Source organism: Fundulus heteroclitus, chromosome 12 (assembly GCF_011125445.2).
Source record: "Fundulus heteroclitus isolate FHET01 chromosome 12, MU-UCD_Fhet_4.1, whole genome shotgun sequence".
Classification (NCBI taxonomy): Eukaryota; Metazoa; Chordata; class Actinopteri; order Cyprinodontiformes; family Fundulidae; genus Fundulus; species Fundulus heteroclitus.
Window position 1 is genome coordinate 25367036 of NC_046372.1, and position 25902 is coordinate 25392937.

Sequence of the window (25902 nt, forward strand, 5' to 3'; positions counted from 1 at the left end):
GAAGAATCACGAGAACTAAAAAAAGCCCAAGTGGCGGTAATGTCCTGCACTTCTAAAGAGGAGCGACTTCATGTATTTATTTCTGTCCAATGTCAGAAATCCTTCAGTGCTTCAAAACGTTTGGTTGTTGGTGACTATCCCAGTCAGAGAAACAGAGCAAATACAAATCTATGTCTCTACAGGAATGTTTTAACATAATTTGTATCATTACTAATAAAAACAGACAAAGGCAGTTTCTCCGGGTGTTCACACTTCCTGGTCACAGACATTCATTGTTCAAAAAACAAATATACAGAACGGGTAAATCATACAAAAACGACTTTGTGGATTATTTGAAGGAACACAGAGATATATAAAATATATGTAGATACACAAAAGGAGAATGCGGAGCATTTGGAGCATGTGCTCCTAACACCCTCGGTCACGTTAAACCCTGAAGGTTTTCTCCTCACGTTGGCCTCCGTGCGTTTCGTCCACAGATCATCAACACCTCAGAGCGAGCAGAACCGCCTGAAGAGGCCGACGACCGCAGAGTTGACTTTGGTACCTGCAAATATTTCCTCAGCTCAGGCACCTCGCCACGCAGAACTCACACTTCAGGATTACGGCGGAGGAGGTGTTTGTGCTTTTAAATGTGTCCGAGTGGCGTCAGCGGGGGGGCGGTTAAAACAAGGGACGCTTGACGCTTCTTAGTTTTTCAGCTTCGCTTGTCGTCTGGAGCAATTTCACAGGTTAGATGCATTTTACACTGCTTATTTCTTCTGTTTTTGCTTGGTTTTTTTTTCTTCAGATCATCAAATTAATTCAAACATCATATAAAACCATAACCTGACTCTAGCCAGATGTATTTCACTCCGCCTAGCTCAAACTAGGCGGAGTGAAATACATCTGGCTAGAGTCAGGTTAATAAAACCAGAGAATATACAAAAAACATTTTTCAGATTTAAGGGAAAACGAACTGCAAACGAACAAATCCTGTAATCCAGCTGGAGAAAAGGTTTCACAGCTGCACATTTAAATCACATCCGGAGCCAGAAGGAAAGCCTGAAGTGTCTCTGAGAGGCTAAAACAGGACTCGATTCATTTTATTAAAATAAAATAAAAAAGCATAAAATGATGACAGATGCTGCTGATCTGATTCGAGACAAACTGAAGCTGGTTGGCTGTTCTAGAATATGCAGCGTTTCCATTTGTTTCTTATGTAACAAAAGGAAACCAAATCACCTGTGGCATCATGTTTAAACCCATTTTCCTCTAAGACAAAGGTGCAAATATGTACCTGTCCAGTGTAAAGTATGGTGTAGACTTGTGATGCTGTGGGCCTGTCTCTTTTCCAAAAGCCCTGGAAACCTTATTACAGGGAACTTTGAAATAGCTGGACATCTTAAATAAAATGGGAATATCTTGCAGAAGACGTTTGTCTTCTTTGGCTCTTCTAGAGGGAAGATTGTCCAACAAATGTGGCCAGATAAACACAGAAAGGGTTCACATGATGTAAAATCAACTTTTCCTCTATGGCCATCCCAGTTTCCAGACCTAAGTCCTGTAAAGCTACGCAGCAGCGAGCTGAAAAGGACCCAGGACTCTGAAAGATTGTGCAAACTTATCACAGACTGATCTCACTACAAGAAAACACAGAAGTTGCTGTCTTGAGACAATTGTTCCTAACTTTGAAACAACAATGATTGAGACAACATATAGTTAAAACTAGGCAAGGTTATTTACAGTAACAGAGTAAAGCATGAAAACTTTAAATAATAGTCATATTTCATACTATTTACATCTTCAACTGATCTGATTTTAGCGCTGATGCTAGAGGGAAGGAGCATGGAAACAAATTAGCAGTAATAGGAAAGACGAATGTAACATCCCAAAGTAACCATTTAATAGTAAAACGGTGTTAAAGTTTGTCTTTACTAACCTCTAAGTTTTGGCATCATGCATCCTGGTCTGTGAAGGTGCAGATAAAAGTTTGTCTGATGGGTTATCATCACCAATGACTGCCGCTTCCATTAAACCTCTGGCTTTGTGGGAATTCTTGCTGTAAATATTAACGTTTATGACATCTTTCTGTGAATCTACAAGATTAATTTATAATGTTGGGAAAAAAAAAATGGAACTAAAATGGATCTTTTTTTTTTTTCTAAGACATAACAGGAGGCTCAGATGGTTTTATCACATTTGTGAACTGCAGCACAGAGATGTAATGGTCGAGCTGAAGTAATGGTCTCTGCAGCGTTTTCACCACCAACACAGTGTCAGTCTGACACGTGACCGGGTCTGATCAGTCAGAGGTCCAGTTAGGTTTATAAAACCTTAAGAGCAGCACAAAGAAACCTTCAAAAGTCCATGTCCCAACCAGACAGCTCGTCAGGGGGACTGTCCTCGTCTGGAGGGTACTTGTCGAAGTAACTGTAGTCAGTCGGTCCGCTGAGCTGAAGAGGAGGAGGAAAAACACAAGAGGAAGAAAGCGTCAGGATTAACTTTCTTTGCAAAGCACCTGAACTCCTGAAATAAAGTCAGGAAGCAACAGGAGAAGCAAACCTAAAGGGAAAATCGTAGCTTATACGGTGAAATTTTAGTCTTAGAAACTAAAATATAGATTTCAACTTGTTGCATTTATTGGAGGATGTAAATCTAATGTGGATATCCTGATACATCCTAATAATCCAGGTTTTAAAAAAAAAAAATGAGTAGGTCGTCTGGACAGGTACTTCTTAGTTGAAACCTTTCTTCTCTTCTGATAGAGACTTCTTCAGTCTGAATAGGAACTGATTAACTCGGCCTTTTAAGCAGAACCGTTGCATCGTCGCTCAACCAGCTAATTGGGAATAATCTGGATAGTTCTCAATCTAAAAAATACCAGCAGCCAACGTAAAGCTGTATGTCTACATTTATTTAACTTTACTGCCAAGAGTTTATAGTCGGCGACACGGCTGTCCTGGATTCAACTCCCAGTGTCGGGCGTTTGCTGCAAGTCTTCCTCCTCGCTCTTCATCCTCTTTCCTGTCAAACTGCTTTTCAATAAAGCCACTACTGCCAAAAAACTATCAAGTGGTTTCAATATCTAAGTAACTAAAGGGAACAAAAGACCTTTCTATTTATGTTCCGTCATCTAGATAGCACAAGCGTAATACATCTCCAGTGGAGCATTCCCAGATGGATTTTTGGTGAGAATCAGGTTACTCTGGCTGCATATAAAGGTTTTTTGATTAAATTATCGCGTCTTGTTGGCTTATGATGTGTTATTTCTGTGATTTACACTTTGTTTTTGCTCTATTTCTTAGTAAACAAAGTGCTTTTATGTATATCTATCTTAACGAGACCAGCTGACCAGAGGTAGGGTATTACTCATGCAAGCAATCAATAAATCAGAAGAAGCAATAGAGCCGAGCCAGTCAGCAATGTCCAGCAGAGGTGCGAAAAGAAAGATTCAGCATTTTTTTGACTCATAACATCTAAACTTGGATTATAGTTCAGCTCCAAACCCAAAGAAAGGAAAATGGAGCTACGAGGGCCAGTGTGGTGCTGGCGGATGAAACGCATAAATGCCGACAGGCTGGCAGAGTTGAAACAGCGAGGCGAAATTTACTGAATAAATAAATACATCCATAAATGCAAACCTCCAAAACAAGCGATAATTAAAGAAATGAACAATTACAGAAACGCTCCTGTATGTAGCGTGTAAAACAGGGCTAGTGACAGGAGGATCTAGCATGGAGTATAGAGTATATTGTAGGAAAGGTGATTAATGGGACTGGGAAACATCTAGAGGAAGAGATGAGAAACTGAAGAGCTGAGGGAAACTTAACAGAAAGAATAGCTGATCTGATAAAACACCAATAAACAAAAATACTAAGACAAAAAAACTTAGTAAAATGATCAAACAGACCGGAAAAACAACACAAGAATAATACAAATATAAAAAGTAAACCCCAGAAACAACTGGAAATGCAAAACAATTTAACCAATATCATTTTGTTTTAGATATTTAGCTCCATGTTGCACAATTGCAAGTACGTCTTTTAAAAATCTGTATCTTTTAAAATTTCCTGCATTGTCTGTGGAGTTTTAACTGAGACTCGTGTTAAATGTTATTTCAGTTGATACTGAATTGGGTTGATTTTAACACCAAAAAAAATTCCATATTAACATTTTAGCTCTAACATCTTGCTACAGTTAAACTGGTATTTTAGATTAAGTAGTTTAATATTAATATTGTCCCGGTTTGGATAAAAATCAACACTTACTTCTCTTTTTAGTGGAGAGGGTAACGTCCTCGCCTTTAGCCCCTCCCAGTTGAATCCGTTAAACCACCTTAAGACAAATTATTAAACAAAACACTGAAAGTTAATACGTTTCATTTAATTTGGGTAATAAACCCAGAAGCACACACATATTAAGTTGGATGGCTTAACTATTTTACTTTCTTGCTTTGGATGCGATTAAAAGAAAGGAAAGCCTACAAAAAGTGGAAACAATTTTAATGTCATGAAATCAGAATCATTTCCATAAATACTTTGCCGTTTTTAACATTAAATGCATCTTTAAGTTTTTTCTTGCATCTGTTTTTGTTTTAAAGAATAACCCAGAAGTGAGTACATCCATTCATTGTCTGCCTATTCGTTTAGTTTATTTATTTATTTCATTCAAAAATAGCTTTAAAATTCATAAACTCAACATTGATTCTGATTCTAGCAAATCGCTGCATCTTAAATGAAAAGGAGCAGAGAGAAGAACAATCTTATGATATCTGCCCCTTAACTTATCTTACAATAATTGTGCATCAGCTCTGTTACTTAATCTTTTTTTTTTTTACAGTATTTACATCTATCTTGTCTCACTTATCCATATTTGCTGTAATTACATTTTACAGTATTCAAAAATATCACAAAATCATTCAAATTCAACTTAAAGTTCTTTACACAGAAGCAAAAGCAAACATGTAAAACACAAAAACCTTTCTGCTTCAAAAATCACTTCTAGAGAAAAGAAACAAATGCTAAATGTCTCTTAATAATTTAATATTATTATTATTATTGATTATCAACTTGATCACAAACCACTGAATTATTCTATAATTTCATATTTACTCAATACACTTAATTTAATACTTTTTAAAAAATATTTTAAGTGACCTTGTTTCTTTAATTTCTTTGTTGAAGAAACAAGGTCACTTATCCAAGTTCAGGTCCATGAAGGAAACCCAGACATCCCTCTCCCCAGCAACATCCTCCAGCTGGGCGGTCCATGGCCATCCCAGGCCAGGAGGGATATTATAGCTCTGGGTCTTCCCTGGGGTCTCCTCCCAGGGGAATGAGTCCAGAAAACCCCAAAAGGGCGGCACCCAGGGGGTCGATGTGGAAAAGCAGCAGCTCTACTTTGAGCTCCTCCTGCTTGTACCTGGGACCTCGTTCTTAGGGCCGTGATCCAGACCTCATGGCCATAGATGAGGGACGGAACATGGAAGGACTTTTCTGACTCAGCTCCTTCTTCACCACAAAACACCAGAGCAGCGCCTGCATTGCTGCAGAAGAAGCCCAGACCTGTCGCTTCATCTCTCCATCCATCCTACCTTCACTCGTGAACAAGACACCAGGATCCTTGAACTTATCCACTCGGGGCAGAAACTGAACCTGAGATCCTGCGGTTCCTAAACCAGACACTTTCTTTGCCACGACCAAGCCTTGAGATCCTGTCCATGAACACCACAAACAGGATCGGGTGACGATGGGCGGCCCTGGTGGAGTCCAACGCGCGAAGGGAACAGGCTCAACCAATGAACTGGTCCAACTGTTCCACAGCCAGGATGAAAACAACATTTGGTCCTCCTGGACCCGAGGTTCATCAGTGGGAGCGTCCTCTCCAACACCCCAGGGAGGCGGAGAAGCATGATCCCCCGATAACTGGAGCACACGCCCCTTTCTTTGCCACTCCAACACTGTTTTCCCATCATCTATGCGATACTCAAAAGGTGCGTCGACCATGACAGCCCTGCAGTATCCAGAACCTTTAGAAACTCAATCTCATCCACAACTGGCGCCCTGCCACTGAGGAGCTTTTTAACTACCTCACCGACTTCTGCCACGGTGATGAAATCACATTCCCCCGATTTCTCAGGCTCTACCGTCTCCACGGAGGACAAGTAATGTCATTATGGTTACATAATAATAATAATAATAATTCTGGATAATGTGATGTTTTTATAGACCAGCAACAAAAACTGAGGGAGTTTGCTTCTTACCTGTGCTTCTTGATATCAGTTATTCCATTTTTAAGGTTCCCGAGTCGCTCTGCAGGGTTCCTCCTGTAATGTAGTTTAAAGCCACAGCAGATCACTCAGTCACAACTTTCTCTAGCTGAAAGTATCACCAAGTTTTGTTATTTCTAAGATAAATAACCATGATAATGTTGTGTCCCAGGAAGTAAAAACTGAATGGTTCATCCCGCCCACCTGCACAGCTTGCGTATGAGGTCCTCAGGTCTTCTTGTGATCTTTTTGGGGAAGTCCATCTTCTCTATTCCTTTCAAGATGAATGTATATGTCATCATCTGGTCACTTCCTGAGAACGGAGGGCTGTGGGGTTCCCAGGAAACACATAAAAATGGTCTCTCCTTATTCAAGGATTATTGACCATGTGCACATAGCCACATGCACTAACCTGCCCGTTAGAAGCTCAAACACCAGAATACCAAGGGCCCAGAAGTCCACACTGAAGTTGTGGCCCTTGTTGAGGATGATCTCCGGGGCCACATACTCAGGAGTCCCACAGAAGGTCCAGGTCTTCTGGCCAGATCGGATCTTTTTGGCGAAACCAAAGTCGACCTGGGAAGGCAATGATCATCAGTCAGGTTTTTATTCTCTTCAGATCCTCAACCACAAGGATCTTAATCCACATGATGAGATAAAACTCTTCCTTTGAAACTTTTAACCAGTGAATGGCACACAGAAGGATTTTTTTCATACGTTTCTGCTGCAACTTTTGTTCTTATTTATATGACCGAGATAAATTAACTTTGCAATAACTCGTTTAACTTCTTTTCACACCTAGTGAACTTATTTTTACAATTATCACATTACAACCTAAAACCTCAATGTATCTTTATTGGAATTGTATGTGATGGGCCGACAGAAAGTGACCAATATCATTAATTCTCAAGTGGTATCACAAACTCCTGACTGGATTTATGGCACAGATTCTGACTGGACCGTTCTAACACATGGATTGTTGCTTTGATCTAAATCAATCCATTGTTGCTTTGGCTTTGTTCTGCTGGAAGGTGAACCTCCATCCTTTTGTTCCAGGATTCAACAACATCCATCACCTGCTGAAAGAAGGCATCCCCACAGCATGATGCTGCCACCACCATGGGTCAATATAGGCGGTGTTTATTGTAAGCTTTGTTTCACACACAGACAGGAAGTTGAATTGTGGTCTCACCTGAGCAGAGCACCTTCTTCCATGTTTTATTCTTCCCCTACATGACTTATAGCAAACCTTATGCTATTTAATTCCAGGAAATGTGTGCCTCCTTATGGTTTTTTTCTCTCCACACTGCACTGCAAAAAACAAACTAAAAATAAGTTAAAATTTTCTTGAAATGAGTGTATTTGTACATTATTTGAGCAGGTAAATAAGATAATCTGCCAGTGGAATAAGATTTTTGCACTTAAAATAGGAAGAATTTATGTGCATCAACTTATTTCAAGTGCATTATATCTAAATATCTTATTTTAGGGGCAAAATTACTCATTCCATTGGCAGATAATGTTATTTACCTGCTCAAATAAAGTACAAATACACTCATTTCAAGAACATTTTTACTTATTTTTAGTTCTGTTTTTGCAGTGTGGCTACTTTTCCACAAAGACATTTAGTGCACCAATAATAGTTGTCCCATCGCCAGATTCTTCCACCTGACCTGTGGGTCTCTGCAGCTCCTCCAAACACACCGTGTCCCTCCTGGCTCGGATTAACGCTCTTCTTGCCAGGCCTGCCAGTTTGGGTGGATATACATGTCTTGAATAGTTTTTGATGGTACTTTGGTTTTATAAACCTTTATTTGTTGAGATAAAACCTCATTAGGAGATTTAAAATCAATTTTCCAAGAGGGACCTGGCAAGGCAGCAAGTGTCCCCACCCAGATTCATACAGTGAAACATTTTCATATAAGTTGAAAAGCATAAAATATAATGAACAAATAAAAAAAAGTGGCTGACTGAAAAGCCATTCCAGGTTTTGCACTTTGGGACAAAAAGTAATGAGAAGCAGAAGCTTGGAAATAAAATGAGGAACAATTACCAGTTTGATGTATCCCTCTGAATCCAGCATTAGATTCTCCGGCTTCAGATCTCTGTAGAGGACGCCTTTACGGTGCAGATACTCAAAAGCCTCAGTCACACAGCCGACACAGAATTTGGCGGTCGGCTCATCGAAGCTCCCCCTAAAGACAAAAGAGGCGAAGCTAAAACTGCTCCAAATATCCAGATCATTTACGATAGCAGAACCGGAGTTTCTGACTAACAATGATTTTAGGAAGGATTCAGGATGTACAAAAATGCTTGAAAAGATGTAATTTTGAAGAAAATGTGTGCATTTCTCACCTGTCTCTGAGCAGACTCCAAATCTCTCCACCTAAACACGCCTCCAGCAGCATGTACACGTATTTGTTATCCCTGAAGGTACGATACAGTCTGCAGAAATGAAGGTTACACTGGTTAAGCTTTAAAATAAAATAAAAACACACTGAAAAGTGATATTTAATTAAACATATGATTTAACTCTATCACCTATGTAAAAACAGCAGTAATTTACATTCTCAAATTAGTTTTTTTGAATAAGGTTCAACATTAGCAGTGATTCAAAAGAGGCCATGTTTAAAATACTGGAGGCTGATAATTACACGCTAAAATGATAAAACTCAAGATATAAAAAAATTATAATAATAAAATAAACACATCCACTGCTTAAATAAAAGATGATGAAATATGAAAAAAATAGGTAAGGAACCAGAATACTGGCTTTAATGTCCTTTTCATTGAAGAGTAAAACTAATTCTCATTGTAATCTAAGAAAAGACGAATAAATCCCTGTTCCAATGTTTCATAATGAATCCGTGCATTTTCTCAGCCCCCATCTTAATATTCTTTGCACATTCAGCATCACAGGAAATATGTAATCCGCTCTGCGCCTTGACTGTGATCTGATGAAAACTAATCGGTGTTGGGCTGTTTCCCCCACAGTGACGGAGGACGGGAAGCAGAACCGGTTCTGGAGGCCCGGCAGGAGCACTGACTTGACAACGAAAGGTGAGCGAGCTTCGGCCAGGATTCTCCTCTCTGAGTGGATGTGTTCCTCCTGCCTGTTGTCCACAACATGCTTCTTTTTGATCATCTTCAGAGCAAAGGTCAGGTCCTCGTCCTTCAGCTTCACCTGCGCATGGTTAAAAACGAGCCGCATGTCACCTGAGAGAGCTCAGCCGCTTTTCAAAGCAGAAGGCTGAGATTAATAAAAGATGATTATTCACTTTTTCTCTGGATGCTTAAATTAAAATGAAGTTCTAGGATTGTGCAGTCATTTAATTATTCATTTCTTTAAAATTGCATATGTTCTTTTCAATTTTTTTAAATGAAAATGTTTAGTAGAACATTATTATAGTATAGTGGTGCACTATAAAAAAGAGCTGTGAGACTATGAAACTTGAGAAGCAACAAATCCACGACTTCTTCAGCTAAAATCGTTGAAATTTAGGGAATAAATAGATTATAGTATTTTACAAAGCACATGAAAACATATCCCCAGTAAACATTCAAAAAAGATTTAGAAAAAGAGAAAGTAATTATAATTTAAAAGGAACTGAGATCTAATTTAGGACAGATTGGATAGAGCAGCTGTGTTTCTGTGAAAGGAATCAGCTTATGGAACAATCTGAACAATTAATACTCACATTTAAAATGATAAGAAAAGCTGCTGTGCTGAGTGAATATGTCAGTTTTGCATGATTATTAATAATCGTGTGAAATTTTAGGTTTTATGAATATACAGAAAATCAACCTAAATAAATGTGTATTTCAGTTTTGAAGGACAGATATTTCTTTTTATTATCTTTTGGCTTTGTTATGTACATTTTGATGCTTATTGTTGCGTTGTTGATGATTTAAGTTTTCTGTAAATTAACTGATTTAGGTTAATTTACAGAATGCTCCCTTTCATTCAGGACTTCAGAATGTTTGTTTTTATGTTTTGTTAATTGTTTTGTTTTAACACAATGAATTAAATAAATATTTTAAATGAAATAAATATAAATAAAATGACAGCTAAATGGATATTTGGTGAAGATTTTACTGTATGTTAGCATTTTTTGTTATACCACTTCTCCTGTTTGAATTTAGGATTTTCAAGAAAGTGAATATTCTTATATAAAAATTAAACAGGAAAATCAAAAAGTTGTATGACCATGTTTGCATTTAAGTATCTTTTGTTTTACCAGGCTTAGTTTTAACAAATTTAGATAAAATAAGATATTTTCAAGTCTAATTTAGTTTATTTATTGGTATTCCTTCTTGAACGTTGTCTAAATTGTGAATAAGATTTAACCTTTCACTAATCTGATTCTAACAAATAAAAAATACAGAAATAAAAAGAGTTGCTGGAGGACATCAGGGTCTATTTCTCTCACTCTGCAAAGTTCTCCTACTGCTCTCCAATCTGCATTGTTTGTTGTTATTTCATCTTTTACCTTTTTGTTCTCTGTAATTTTTCTCTTCATAGAAGGTACACCTGGTCTGGCGTCCTGTTAGCTGTGACATCATCAGGGGAGGCAGATCATCCTCTATTACCATCTAACATAGAAAGTACTCCTGGGTCAATGTGAGCTTCTGTGCTTTCTGTGTCTATGCTCTGTCTTCTCTAACATAGAAAGTACTCCTGGGTCAATGTGAGCTTCTGAGCTTTCTGTGTCTCTGCTCTGTCTTCTCTAAGCCCCAGTGGGTGGAGGCAGATGAGCGTTCACACTGAGCCTGGTTCTGGTTCTGCTGGAGGTTCTCCTCCCTGTTAAAGGGGAGTTTTCCTCTCCACTGTCGCTTCATGCATGCTCAGTACGAGGGATTGCTGCAAAGCCATCAGCAATGCAGACGACTGTCCACTGTGGCTCTACGCTCTTTCAGGAGGAGTGAATGCTGCTTGGAGAGACTTGATGCAACCTGCTGGGTTTCCTTAGAGAGGAAACTTTCTCACCAACCTGGAGGATCTGATGGAATCGGTATTATCTGATTGAATTTGACTTTGGAAAGTGCCTTGAGATGACATGTTTCATGAATTGGAGCTATATAAATAAAACTGAATTGAATTGAATTGAAAGGTAACATGACATTATGGCAGGTTAACACATTGTGGCTAAGGTCCTTGGTTTGGTTGAGCTTTAGCTGAGCCCACAGTCAGGTCAGGTCAGAGCTTACCAATTCTACACGTCCAAACCCGCCAACGCCCAGAGTGGCCACGACTTCAAGGTGATCAAAGGGCCTGGATGAGGAGAACACTGACACCATTTCCTTCAGCTGGAGGATATCTGGAGACAGCGGCTGACTTTGGTGTCGGGACACGGACTTCCTGGAAGGATAACAGAGAAAGACGCGTGGTAAAATCCAAATAATGAGAAATTATGTTTTCATCCATTCTTAATCACTTCTGTTATTTTTAGCATTTCTCTCCGTGTTGGTGTTCCACGCATTAAACTCTGGACCTACTTGGTATATCTCTTCTTGTCGTCCCGATCAAGTGTCGCCACGTAGCCTTCGAGGTGTTTCTGCAGCTCATTGAAGTTCCCCACTGTGTGGTCAAATGTCCTATCAACACCACAACCACATGTTTAGAGTCACACCGCTAGAATGGTGGTTCAAATCTATGTAGTAAACTTTAGCAAAATAAAGTGTTTTTTTACAGCCTGAAAAAGGCTTTTAGAATGTAAAACTACTCACTCTCTATCGATCACAAGGCACTCCACCCCGTTCTCATCAGCGATGATATTGGCTGACCTGACGTCATCACTGAAAAACACATGATGAGCAGAAGCATGTTTGTTATATCTCTTTTTATATACACCTAAGGACTTTCAGGATTCTATTCAAAAATATGCAGCACAAGAAGTTGTATACCATTAAAAAGCATATATCTCAGACAACATAAGCTAATGCTAGCTGTTATTAGCTTGATGGACACGGTAAGCCCAATGATCGGGTACGGTTGGTATGAGTTCTTCCTTCCACCTGTGCAGTGCTGCATCACAGTCGCCCCCCAATCCCCTTAAAAACCTGACTGAAAAGCATTAATTAGCTTTTTTTGTCAAAGGGGAGTACATTTCCGATAAACTTCCTTATCACTGCCTTTCACCTCAATTATGCACTCACAGAACTGAACGATACAAGCTGAAGGTGACACTTATAAATGGAGAACATGCACAGAAATCAATCAAATGGAAAAAATATACAGATTTGTACTAAGACTGGACCTATTTTTAGATACAGAAGACATAAACACTGAATTCAAACTCAACCCTTTATTCAACCAACTTTTTACCAAAACCACAAGTTTTTAAAAAAGAAAAAAGAACGCGTGCTCTCTGAACTCTTTGAAGGGGGCGGAGCTTGGTGACGGAGCGTTCCTGGGTCTGCGTTGTGATTGGTTGGCAGGATGTAATAACTGTGATATTAACCTACATGACTAGAATGCATAAGGAAGGAAAATTATTATTATTTTATTCTATTATTCTATTGAACTTCTCATTTACCCTTTTTTCTATCATTGATATACGTCTATGGATCAATATATATCGTTATTGAATTATCGTCCAGCCTTAACTTGCACAAACTCAGGTTCTGAAGATGATCATTGTCGTTGTCATATTTCCAGCTTCTCTGGCCACAACCAGCCTTGGACTCAACCAAATATTGTGAACCATCTGCAGCTCTGATCTGTTCAGGATGCTTTTCTTCTTAATTTCTGTATTTCTTTGGGAGGAAACGTTCAACATGCTAAATCCAAGGTTTTAAAACCTGCATCTGAATAGACCCCTTGCATCTGACGTCACAGTCACGTGATCGGGGGTGCGCGCCTCCATCTTGGTGGGCAGGCTAGCCTGACAGCCCGTCTACTACATGAGAAAACGGGTGATTTAGAGCGTACTTTTAGTTCGTTTATTTATGGGATCTAAACAATGCCTACGACTTGTTGTGCTCCCGGTTGCACAGAGAGGCATTCCAAATCGTTGGATGTACGTTTCTGTCGTTTACCGAAGGATGAGGAAAGAAGAAAGAATAGACCCCTTGCAACCACGTGACTCCGTTACCCAGAACCCCTTGCGTGGCGGCCATATTGGTTGGCACGCCATTTGACGAAATGACGAGTTCTCCAGGTATTTTTCTTCTTTAGATAACGTATCACAAGATCGTTTTAAGAGTAAGTTGATGGTTGATGGTATCAGATTGCCAGATCCACACAGCAAAAGCCTGAAAGGACGGAGCGAGTCTGTGAAATGCTGGCCAAGGTTTTCGTACTGCGACACAGCTGCTTTATAAACACGCAGGCCAGTACGGACAAGAGAGCACGAAAGCCCCTGAAACCACTGGACGGCTACAATTATTTTATATCAGGAAAAAGGCTCCAGCAACGCCCGCGACCCCATGAGGGATTAAGCGGGTCAGAAAATGGATGGATGTATGTTCAGACATGTTTGTGTAACAGCACAAAGCAGAGAGGAAGACCCGCCCGGTAGGTTAAAAAAACATCACTCACTACGGATTATTTAGGTGTTTTTGTCTTGTTAAAATGGGTGGGAGTGTCGGCGACATTGCAGCGTAAACACAGACGTACTAGCGCCCGTGAACGGGCGGAGGGGAGGTGGCGATCGTTACACTGGCCGGAGAGCCGCCGCTGTCTGGAGCAGCAGGAAGCGGCTCCGCTGCCGGAGAGCCGCCGCTGTCTGCTGTCTCCGCCGCCGGAGAGCCGCCGCTGTCTGCTGCTTCAGACAGCGGCGGCTCTCCGGCGGCGGAGACAGCGGCGGCTCTCCGGCGGCGGAGACAGCAGACAGCGGCGGCTCTCCGGCCCGTGTAGCGATCGTTACACGGGCCGGAGAGCCGCCGCTGTCTGAAGCAGCAACAGCTACACGGGCCGGAGAAGCCGCTGTTGCTGCTTCAGACAGCGGCAGAGGGGAGGTAGCTATCGCTACACGGGCCGCTTCTCCGGCCCGTGTAGCGATAGCTACCTCCCCTCTGCCGCTATTTAAGTAGAACAATGACTAGAGCAGAATTAAGTTGTATTTACCGGAGATGAAGTGTAGACTGCAAATTCTGTTGTAGTATGATCGCTCCCCCAGTCCATTGGGAGTGTCTGCCTGCGCTCTTTTCATTGAAAATATCCAATAGACCCCTTGCATCTGACGTCACAGTCACGTGATCGGGGGTGCGCGCCTCCATCTTGGTGGGCAGGCTAGCCTGACAGCCCGTCTACTACATGAGAAAACGGGTGATTTAGAGCGTACTTTTAGTTCGTTTATTTATGGGATCTAAACAATGCCTACGACTTGTTGTGCTCCCGGTTGCACAGAGAGGCATTCCAAATCGTTGGATGTACGTTTCTGTCGTTTACCGAAGGATGAGGAAAGAAGAAAGAATTGGATATTTTCAATGAAAAGAGCGCAGGCAGACACTCCCAATGGACTGGGGGAGCGATCATACTACAACAGAATTTGCAGTCTACACTTCATCTCCGGTAAATACAACTTAATTCTGCTCTAGTCATTGTTCTACTTAAATAGCGGCAGAGGGGAGGTAGCTATCGCTACACGGGCCGGAGAAGCGGCCCGTGTAGCGATAGCTACCTCCCCTCTGCCGCTGTCTGAAGCAGCAACAGCGGCTTCTCCGGCCCGTGTAGCTGTTGCTGCTTCAGACAGCGGCGGCTCTCCGGCCCGTGTAACGATCGCTACACGGGCCGGAGAGCCGCCGCTGTCTGCTGTCTCCGCCGCCGGAGAGCCGCCGCTGTCTCCGCCGCCGGAGAGCCGCCGCTGTCTGAAGCAGCAGACAGCGGCGGCTCTCCGGCGGCGGAGCCGCTTCCTGCTGCTCCAGACAGCGGCGGCTCTCCGGCAGCGGAGCCGCTTCCTGCTGCTCCAGACAGCGGCGGCTCTCCGGCCAGTGTAACGATCGCCACCTCCCCTCCGCCCGTTCACGGGCGCTAGTACGTCTGTGTTTACGCTGCAATGTCGCCGACACTCCCACCCATTTTAACAAGACAAAAACACCTAAATAATCCGTAGTGAGTGATGTTTTTTTAACCTACCGGGCGGGTCTTCCTCTCTGCTTTGTGCTGTTACACAAACATGTCTGAACATACATCCATCCATTTTCTGACCCGCTTAATCCCTCATGGGGTCGCGGGCGTTGCTGGAGCCTTTTTCCTGATATAAAATAATTGTAGCCGTCCAGTGGTTTCAGGGGCTTTCGTGCTCTCTTGTCCGTACTGGCCTGCGTGTTTATAAAGCAGCTGTGTCGCAGTACGAAAACCTTGGCCAGCATTTCACAGACTCGCTCCGTCCCTTCAGGCTTTTGCTGTGTGGATCTGGCAATCTGATACCATCAACCATCAACTTACTCTTAAAACGATCTTGTGATACGTTATCTAAAGAAGAAAAATACCTGGAGAACTCGTCATTTCGTCAAATGGCGTGCCAACCAATATGGCCGCCACGCAAGGGGTTCTGGGTAACGGAGTCACGTGGTTGCAAGGGGTCTATTAGACAAAAGTGCTTCTTCCACCACGGCGTTTACTAAAGCCAGCTGAGCGTGCTGACACCTACTGACTTATGTGATGTCATCAATACAAACACACATTTTAATTTTGTCAGCGGCGTTTTCTCCCTGCAAAAAAACAAATTTTTGTTTGATCCTTCTGTGAAAAGCTGTAGTTTTCTAAGCTCTGTGTGGTAGTTAGTCAAATGAACCATTTCTGAAAGACAATACAATGGGAACTTTATTGCCTTTACTTTTATTATGTAGCGTATTTACCTTATGAGTGCTTTTTCTCCAAAGTAGTCCCCCTGCTGCAGCGTGTTGATAATCTGTGGCAATTTGTGGCCGTCGGTAATTTGGGTCACCTTCACCTGCAGGAAGCAGATTAAAGTCTCCAGTCGAGCTTTTACAGGTGCTTTATATTTACCCAGAACATTTTTACATGCATTGTAAAAACAAACAAAAAAAACTGTGTTAAACCTTGAAAACTGACATATTCAATAACAGTAATCTGACCGTGATGGCCTATGCACGACTGAGCGGCACTGATGTACTCCATATTTTCTTGACGTGCTATCCAAATACACACATTCATCTCGAGAGGCTTTCACTCGGCAGGGACATTTTTTTCCTTGCTTGTTGTTTTTCAGATCGCAGCCTGAAAGCGGTCCTCAGTAAAAACACTTTGGCTGCCTGGATGTTGTGAAACTTCTCTATAATTTGGTAAGCCTTAAATAAACCAGTGGCCCACCCCAGTTGAGGTCAAACAACCCGCTGGTGGCATCGTTGCCGTTTAAGATATGCCACAATGACATCACGGCTTAATGGCCTGAGTGTGTTTTAGCTAAGTGTCCCATTTGACCTCAGCGACCCCCTACTTCCCTTGTTTTTCCTGGTGGCGGGCACTCTCGGAGGTTATTCCCTCCCCGCTTAGAGGGTACCAAGGGGGGGGGGGGGGGGGCCATTTCCTGTATTAGCTCCCTTCCTCCCAAACAACATACGTCTCACCCTGGCTTGGTAAGCTTAGAGTTCAGGGACTGCTTTCTCACATGGACTTCTGGCATTTTCAGAAAAAGCTCCAGGCCTTCCACATCAGTATCAGGTTGCTGACTGATCAGACAGAGAAGGGGAGTGGGTCACAGACCAGAACCGCCCAACACTCAGACAATTTGAAGGAAAAAACCTTCAATCTGTTTGTAACCTGTTGGCTACTTCAGGATTTAAATATAAAAAGTCATCAGCAATACAATAAATTCAATGGATCTTTAACTGACTGATATTCAAATGAAGAATTTGGTGCAAAAAAAGGCTTCTAAATATTCCTCTTCTGTGCATTTGTAACCATTTTGTTTATTTTTGCTTCTCTTTGCTGCAACAGGCAGCCCAAATTATCCTCTCATCTCTGTGTTGGGTTGTTTTGTTATGGACAAGGTTACACTGATCCATAATGTAAGTTCAATCATACGATATAAACCCTGTTACACGTTAATTAACTCTCACTTGCTGTATGCGTCTGTTTCTGCAAAAAGAAAAAAGGAACAGAAATCAAAAGAGACAGATAAAAATATGCGACCTGAAATAGCCAGCATTGGTATATTTATTTATTTATTTATTTTTATTTTTTAATAGTGTCCTGTCTGGCAATGTGGCAATAAGAATTGTTGTTTTAATACCAAAAAGAGCCCAACAGATTTTGCTTTCACTAGCAGAGCCTTACTGCTTTCACCATAGTGCTCCACTTGATTTATACATGCAAGTAGCTTTATTATAATTTATGCTGGGATTATTTCATGTTATATGGACACTGAAACAAGAAGGTAGAAGAGATAAAACGAGAAAAGGTGAAAGAACGACAGGCGGCGTTGGTGTATTTCTGACATTAAGCACTAATTAAGACGAGTTTTTAAAGCCAAACAGTTGTTAAGTACAAAGTTATATGTTTTTTCTGTTCTAGTTTTGTTTCATTACAGTCTGAATTTCTCCCAGTAGTTGGTGCACAGACACTGATTGACAGATATTTTATTACAGACAATAATAATAGAGGAAAACTGATTTAAAGTCTAATATCTTAATTTTCAACTCAAGATAAATGCATTTTATATCGTAAAATTTGCTGCATTTATTAGATTAAAACAAAATTTACACAAAATGAATCAGTGTGTTATAGAAATAAAAACTTAGTTATTAGAAACGGGATTCTGCTAGTCCGACCTGAAAGACAGATAGAAATCTGTATCGGCCAGTCAAACACTGATCTGTCTCTCTAATTAAACATTTTGGATTATGGCGTCACATAAGCTGAACCTTGACAACTGTAGACGTAAAACACTTTACCTTTCCTTGCGCGATGATGTAGAAAGTGCTGCCTTCCTCTCCCTGTCGGATGACGTATTCTCCTTTGTCGTAGTATTCCTGAGGGGGCAGAGAGGACGTGGGAGGACAGTGGTCAGAACCAAGGCGTTGCATTGATTGGACCATCGATTCTGTCATGATGATTCCTGGTAGCCAGCCCCCTCTGGGATGGGAGCCTGAGCCCAGCCATCAGTGATGCTGAATGAGTCTGAACACGTCAGGCCGCTCTGGCCTGAAGGCAATTAGTAATAACAGCAAATAATAATGTGGCCCCACATGGCCGCCGTTAGCCGGTGGTCAATGTTTGGGTCTGACAGCAGAGGAACAGAAACATTTAAATATCAGTTTAAAAACAAAATAAGTATGAATCACTTCATGGTTGTAAAACATCGTCAGAAATAACTTTAGATTAGCTGCAGCAAAAGGAACAAATAGCCCAAGTAATAAAAAAGTACAGTAGCAATTTGGCGGTGGTCCAAAATGATTATATTTACCTGATACCAGTGAATTCTGCTGCTAAGCAAATACAGGAAAGCCATCAACTATCTGTATATTTTAGTCAATTACTACAAACTTGCATGCTTTAATGTAAAAAAAAAACTGCTATATAACTACTATTTCTGTTGCATCTGTGTGTCGTGTTATCCATGTACTGTAATTTCACCATGTTAGCAACCATGATGACAATAAAAGATTCTGAAGGAAGGGGGAAAGTTGGAAAAAAGGACCTTAAAAGGCATTAAATCAGACCCTGCATAAGTTCAATCAGATGGGTTTAGATCCCTCAGCATCTAGGGAAAAAATACAGAAATTGGGTTGGGATTTAGTATGGAAATATAACAGCGAGGTCCACAGCTACGTCTAAACTTAGCAAATAGAAACATCTTTATCAACATATGCAAAGCTTCAGCCCTGGTTCCTTGGCTTTGATCCCTTTCATTGACTAGTAATGATGCTCCTTGATGCAGACGATGCTGTAGCAGCCGCTCATGAAGGCAAGCTCTTCAACATCAAACTGTTAGCAGGGCACACTGAAGGAAAATATGATAAAATCTCCAAACACTATATGCTGGATGGTTGAGAAATGTATCATTTGAGTGTGTTTAAATAACTGACTGGGTCAAAAGAAAAGGTGGAGCATATAAGCTGGCCTGTGTGCTGCGATTCAACCGATGAGCTACCGCTGCTCAGATTGTTGAAAAGGTGTGAGAGGACACACCACGGCTGATTTGTCCCAATTGGGCTGCATTGTTGCAGAACTCATGTTTGAAATGGATGAAGCTGTCTGCCACAAAGCATGAGATGTTCAGGAATGACTTGAGGAGTGGACTTGGCCTCCATGTTCTCCCGATCCAGTTAACTTCAGTAGAGCATCTCTGACCCCACCTCTCAGCTTGCAGGACTCAAAGGGTAACCTGACTCTGGCCAGATGAATTTCGTTCCGTTTAGCTCCGCCTAGCTTCACTCACATCCATCTGGGACATCTCCCATAGAAAGTGATTTCTCCAACCAATTTTATTGTCCAGCCAATCAGGACGCAGGGCTGGAGTTTCATAGATGTGACGTAGTGGAGACGCGACCGTGAGACTGATTCAGACAATGGCGGCTCGTCGAGGAAGCAAGCGTTAACATTGATGCTGCTATTTCTTCCGTGTTGTCCAATCTACCTAATATTGTTTCATTAAAAGAACATCAGAGAACGCCTCTGAAGGCTTTTGTTGGTGGAAACCATGTTTTCACCCTTCTCCCGACCGGATTTGGCAAGTTTTGTTTGCCGGGGCGCGTCCGCAGCAGTTAGCGGTTAGCGGGAACCATGTTAGGAGGCCTTTAGTCCTCAACGCGGTCGGCCCGGGATCGACTCCGACCCGCGGCGCTTTGCCGCCTGTCTTCCCCCTCTTCCTGTCAGCTCACTGTCAATAAAACGCGTGCCACTAGAGCCTCAAACACTTTTTTTTCCCTGCGTCGCTCTCATCAGCGTCACGAGTTAGCTTCGGTGTGATTGGTTGAAATAGCACATCGATAAAGATGACAGACAAGTGGCTTATCCAATCATATGCAAGGATTTTTGATAAGGCCCAGCCTTCTGAAATGCCATTTCTATGGATCAGTCCCAGATGGATGTGAGTGGGTGTAAAGTGCCCCCTTTAGATTTAAAGAGACGGCACCAAAACGAGTTGCTCTCAGACGCACCTCAGACCAGAGGTAAAAAGTGGAACGTGGAGATAAATTCATGACAAATTAAGACCTAAGGATTGCAGTGCCACTTTATATAGACCACAACTGAATGATTTAAATGTGAAACGATGGGATTTAAAAACATGATATGTCCCCTTTAAAAGATCTGCTGGCAACATGGTTTAGCTGTCCACCAGGTTCTGCAAAAGCTTTTCCCTTTTGCCATCAGTCTGTTGAACTGCTGTTAACTGCTGAACTATAACCCATAGACTCTGCACAACATTCGCATATCTGCACATTTTGCATCATTGCATCTCCATCCAGCTTTACAAATGCTGCCGAACTCTCAGTTTCTAAATGCATTCTTGCACAAATTACCTCTGCACTAATCAAATTCTGTACACACAAATGTTTTTTTTTAAAACTACTCACCTGTACACTGTGACTTTGTCCTGTATTGTTTACACTTCAATTGTTTACTTTTAAATTACTGCTGCACCTTATACTGTAATTTAAATTTACTGTAAATTACAAACTGTATTTTTTGCACAAATGCCCTCTGCACAATCAATTCTGCACATAAAAATGGTTTTAAAAATACTCACCTGTACACTGTGACTTCTCCTGCATTGTCTACATTTAAATTGTTTACTTTTGAATCACTGCTGCACCTTATACTGCAACCCAATTTTACTGCAATTTAGATAGATAGATAGATAGATAGATAGATAGATAGATAGATAGATAGATAGATAGATAGATAGATAGATAGATAGATAGATAGATAGATAGATAGATAGATAGATAGATAGATAGATAGATAGATAGATTTATTGTCATTTTGTATGCACAAAGTGCGTACAGAACGAAATTTCGTTTGCATACAGCTTGAAAAGAATCACTCTTGAATCACTCTACAAAATCACAGTAGATTGCACTATTTTTCAGGATAAAGATGCAGCAGCGATGTATGTAAACAATTGAGATGAAAAACAATGTAACACTGTAGGCAATAGTCTATTTGTGGCTTCAGCATTTCAGAGTCCAACCACAAGCTGTATGCAACAAAATTTCGTTCTGAACGCACTCTGTGCATTCAAAATGACAAATAAAGTTGTCTAAGTCCAAGTCTAAGTCTGTCTAACATCTTAGAGCCAGACACCACAGCACACCATCTAGGATCCAGAGAAGTCCATGTCTCAATGGGTCTGGACTGCTTGGGGGACTAACACACTAATAGGCAGCTTCTAATAATGTGTCTTGATGGGTATGTAAACCAATGCAAGTGTAAACTGCATTGGATATTTTTTTTTTAATAAATATTATAAGCTGCGTTGTGCCTTTTAGACAGGGAGATGCCACAATGGGAGCTGAAATTTCAACTACGCAGTTCCAGAAGATGTTCATATGCTGAATATGAACATAGTTGCTTTAAAACTAGGAATGCACAGATATGAAAATTTGGACCGATATGGATTTCCGATATTAATAATGCTGTTATGTCCGATAACCGATATTTATCAATGTGTGTGTCTATACAAACATTTAAGTGATGGTTAAATTTTGCGAAAGTTTGCACCGACTGAAAACTATACTAACAGAATTTTTAAATGTAGATTTTAGTCCACACTTACACACTGCTTTTTTTAAAATCTCTGCTTCATTTGAAAATCCCGCATCACCTCCCCCTCTTTAAAGGGGAAGTCCGGTCAACAAGGAAAAATCAGGGGACCATTAGCTATAACTAAATCTAATACGTTTGTGGTTATTTAATGAACTTATCTTTAATAAATTAAGAAAATAAAAACATAAATTGTCGTCTGGATCACTGTGTATGGGGGCGGCCATTACTGCCCATATTTGGGCAGTAAGGGCCGTCTGACATCACATCCTGCGACGTGGAAAAGCGGAAGCGGCGACAGCATTTCTCCGCTCTTTCCATGCAAAGTCAATAGGAGCCGTTCAACACAGCTGTGATCATCAACAATTATTTCAGATTTCCAGAGGACTTCATACCACATGGTATCCTTCCGCCCCTCTGGTCGGTAAGCATCTGTGCGTTGCAGCATGTGCTGGAATGCTTTTATATTTTAATATTTATACAATAATGACCACCTGCCCTATTTACTAGGGGGCAAATATAACTCAAGTCACTTCAGCGCGATCTCTCCTCCGCTGCAGCGCCGGTAAAACCGTGCTGCGGCGGAGCGCGTATATATATATCTCTTGGGGGACCCGACTGAGTTTGCACTGGAAATAAGTCTGGTTTCTGTCAAGAAACTCTTCTAAAAAAAATCCACATCGCTATCAGATGATGATAGCTCCCCAGAACTCCCATCACTGTCACTAAGTACTTCATCACTTTCTGCTTCGTACAGAGCACCAGTCGTCGCCATCTTGGAAAATAGTGTGTCGTTGCTCAACAGCGGGTCCGCGGAGTGACGTCACAAAATGGGAGGTGACAGTACTATTCTTGACCAAGATGGATTCCTCCACATAAACATGATTAAATGAAAATTATTCTTAATTAAAAAAAAAAAACGTATAATTTATTGCACAGTATTTAGTAGTTTTATATTTAAAGTACTTTCAGCAGTTTGAATTCTGATTTTGACCGGACTTCTCCTTTAAACACAGGTATAAGGGGCAACTAGCTGGAAATAAACACGGGTGTTAATATCGGCCCAGTTTTACTTTTCGGACTGATGTTGATACCGATGTTAATGCCGATATATCATGCGTCCCTATTTAAAACTAAAACTAAATTACCACTCTTATAACATTACTGTTACGTACTGCAGGAATACTTTTAAAAAACTTATCAGCTCTCAAAGGTATGTCAATAAAACTGGTACTTTTGTGCAACGTCTGTGTTCTGCAGCCTGACCTTAGCTGTATATGGAAACTGCATATTACATAGCTATTTTAATCAAGAACAATTACACAAACAGGCTAACGCTGTTAGCCTGTTTGTGTAATTGTTCAGGCACAGGCCACCCCGTGTTTATAAGTGCCATTTTACATCCTGATTAGTTCATAAGCTAAGACACAGTTGCGTTATCTAACAGATTTGCAGCTGGAAAAAAAAAGGTGAAGTCATCCTCGAGTTGTTTTACTGTTTCGTTCAGTTTAATGGTATTTCTAAAGCTGAATGACACTGGGGTATTAAGATGTGCTCCTTTTCGGTTGTGTCAATCACAGCTTCTCTGCCACAGACGAACGCCTTTAATTTCTCTCCCAAAACCAGTGGGCTGAATCAAGAGATCGTCTTCCAGTGTAAAACTTTCAGGAGAATAAATGAAAACGTGCAAAATGTAGAAAGAAGGCGACCAAAAAGAAACAGTCTGGGATCAAAACACGGAGCAGGGGAGACCACGTCCGCGGCTGTAATCCTTTTAACTTTATGGGACATTGTCAGAGGAGCCCTGTGTAAGCATTCCCCGGTGTTTACTGTCAAAGCTCTTGACACAAGTGGCATTTTCCTTGGGCGTCCGCGATTGTTTACCTCCCGTTTACGCTTCAGGAGAGCTTAGTTTAACGCCGGGCAGTGACAGCGGAGACAACATGCCAAGGTTTTGTTTATAGAGCCTGTCCGGATGATACAGACGCTGTTCAGTGGACGGACAGCATCTGAGCTGCGTCTTGGCTATAACACACTGCAAAGTCAGAATTTTAAATGAGCTAAATGTTTCCAGAAAGACAAGGTGAATAAGAAACCTCTCTGCCTAATATAGTCCAAACACCCCCCAGCGATAATATCCGGCCTGTCTGTTTAATCCCAATCATTGATTTCCACTTATTTGGTTTGCTTATGTCAAGGGTGTACATCGACTCTCATGCTTTGCTTTCTGTGTCTATATTAGGTTTGCCTGCAGCTCAGTTATTCTAATTGACTTTCCATCGATCAGCTGCAGCCTATATTTCAACAGCATCTTTCCCTGGCCTTCTAATGGCGTTCTAATGTGGGGGAAACCAGTTTTAGGACTACGCCAGTCCTCAGAAGCCCCCAAGTGGACTGAGTCTGAGTAAAGACTGTCAGTGTAGGTATCTTTGCATCAAACTGAGTATCACTCAGTTGTTAGACAGGAATGTAACCGTCTGCACCTGAGGGTTTATATCTAATGATTATTTACGTCAGGTCTGCTAATCGCCACCGGATCCCAGCTCCTACCGAAAGGTCAGACAGAAGGTCTGGCTTTCTATAAAGGATCTGCCTCTACGAGTTTACTGCAAGAAGCTGGCTCCCAGGTTTATCCGCTAAAGTCATTATTCCCGTTCATGTCCGTCTCCAGTGCAGAGGTCGTGCCTTCCAGTATCTGGTGGACCTGAGGAGAGATCTTGGCTTCATTATCGACAAGACTCTCATCCGTCAGGTGCCGGACCTTTAGAGTACCGCTGTGATTCTCCTCCTGTCATTGGCTGCTGTAGCCATTCTCGGCATTCTGGATTGTTCCGGCTAATTCTCCTGAATGCATGCACCTGTTACCGCCCCTGATTACTGGCTTGGCTTCACCTGTGTGTGGCGCTACTAGAGCCTGCCTTCTCCTGAGTTCTGGTGCTAGATTCTTGAAAACCTTTGTGTGAGTAGACCATCCAGCGGTCCTAGCCTGCCTTTCTGTGAGTGACCCGGTTCGTGTTTTTGGATTTCTGCCTGTTTGCCTCGCCCTTGTCGGACTCTCCAGTGGTTCCCGGTATCTGGACAAAGACCTGTGCCTGTTTCTTGTCTCTGCCGCTCTGCCATGCTCTCCTGTACCTTTGCCTGTTAGACTGTCTTTGGATTTCTGGACCCTGGACTGGACTCAGGACTTTCTCCATTGGGTTTCCCCACAGGAACCTCTGATTGTGTCTGTCTGCAGGTGTATGACCCTGAATCTCTGGATCTCTGCTCCTGCTTCCGACCGATTGAGGAAATTAATTCCTACCAGCAGAAACATTTCTGGACCACGTCATAAAACCCCTTTTAGATTCGGTGCCACTTTTTGGACCAAGACAAGGTTAGTGGCTTCCTTTCGTTATGTCCTTCTCTGAGAATCAACAGCCACTTACCTCTCTCCCTTGCAGCGGGAGAGAGGTAAGTGGCTTACACCATAAATAAGAAAATCTTTGAACTTTACGCTGGTGTCAGTCAAATTATCGGGTCCAGACCCAGAACCTTAACATTGGATCCCCCAGAATGAGTAGTTTCCAGAGGATGGATGAATGGATGTTTTCATATTTTATTTTCCATATATCTGTAATTTCCCTCTGGAATTATTAAAGTATTTATGGTTCTGATATCTAATTAGATCTAGAAATACCTGTGCAGAAGTCGTAATTTCCACTTGAAAACTTTGATATCACTAACATGTTATATTCACTATAATAATTTGTTTGTTTTTTTTCTAATCAGCTCACCATGCTTTCAAAACATTATTTCCAGTTAAGCCTCAGTTCCAACTTTCTCTCATGTTCAGTTTCTAGGAATTCACGTAACTTTTCTGGGTTCAGATGAGTCCCTAAATGGTGACCTGATGTCTTTTCATGCACAGATGCATGTAAAACACACCAGACTCCATTCATCCGCTTTTCTCCCAGAAAGAAAAAAAGAGCCTTTTTTT

General features: G+C 41.5%; 1 protein-coding gene across 1 annotated transcript in view; it reads right to left on the minus strand.

Annotated features, from left to right (window-relative positions):
* Window positions 1-2326: 2326 nt before the first annotated feature.
* Window positions 2327-25902, minus strand: part of prkg2 (protein kinase cGMP-dependent 2) — a 40772-nt gene continuing 17196 nt past the window's right edge. Inside the window, exons 7-19 of the mRNA XM_036144339.1 lie at window positions 18113-18190; window positions 16055-16149; window positions 11978-12046; window positions 11747-11845; window positions 11459-11609; window positions 9298-9434; window positions 8606-8695; window positions 8304-8445; window positions 6663-6826; window positions 6455-6577; window positions 6245-6307; window positions 4251-4317; window positions 2327-2435 (exon numbers count right to left, since the gene is read on the minus strand). Of these exons, the coding sequence (XP_036000232.1) occupies window positions 2340-2435; window positions 4251-4317; window positions 6245-6307; window positions 6455-6577; window positions 6663-6826; window positions 8304-8445; window positions 8606-8695; window positions 9298-9434; window positions 11459-11609; window positions 11747-11845; window positions 11978-12046; window positions 16055-16149; window positions 18113-18190 (1374 nt within the window). The 3' untranslated portion in view covers window positions 2327-2339. The remainder of the gene's footprint in view (window positions 2436-4250; window positions 4318-6244; window positions 6308-6454; window positions 6578-6662; window positions 6827-8303; window positions 8446-8605; window positions 8696-9297; window positions 9435-11458; window positions 11610-11746; window positions 11846-11977; window positions 12047-16054; window positions 16150-18112; window positions 18191-25902) is intronic.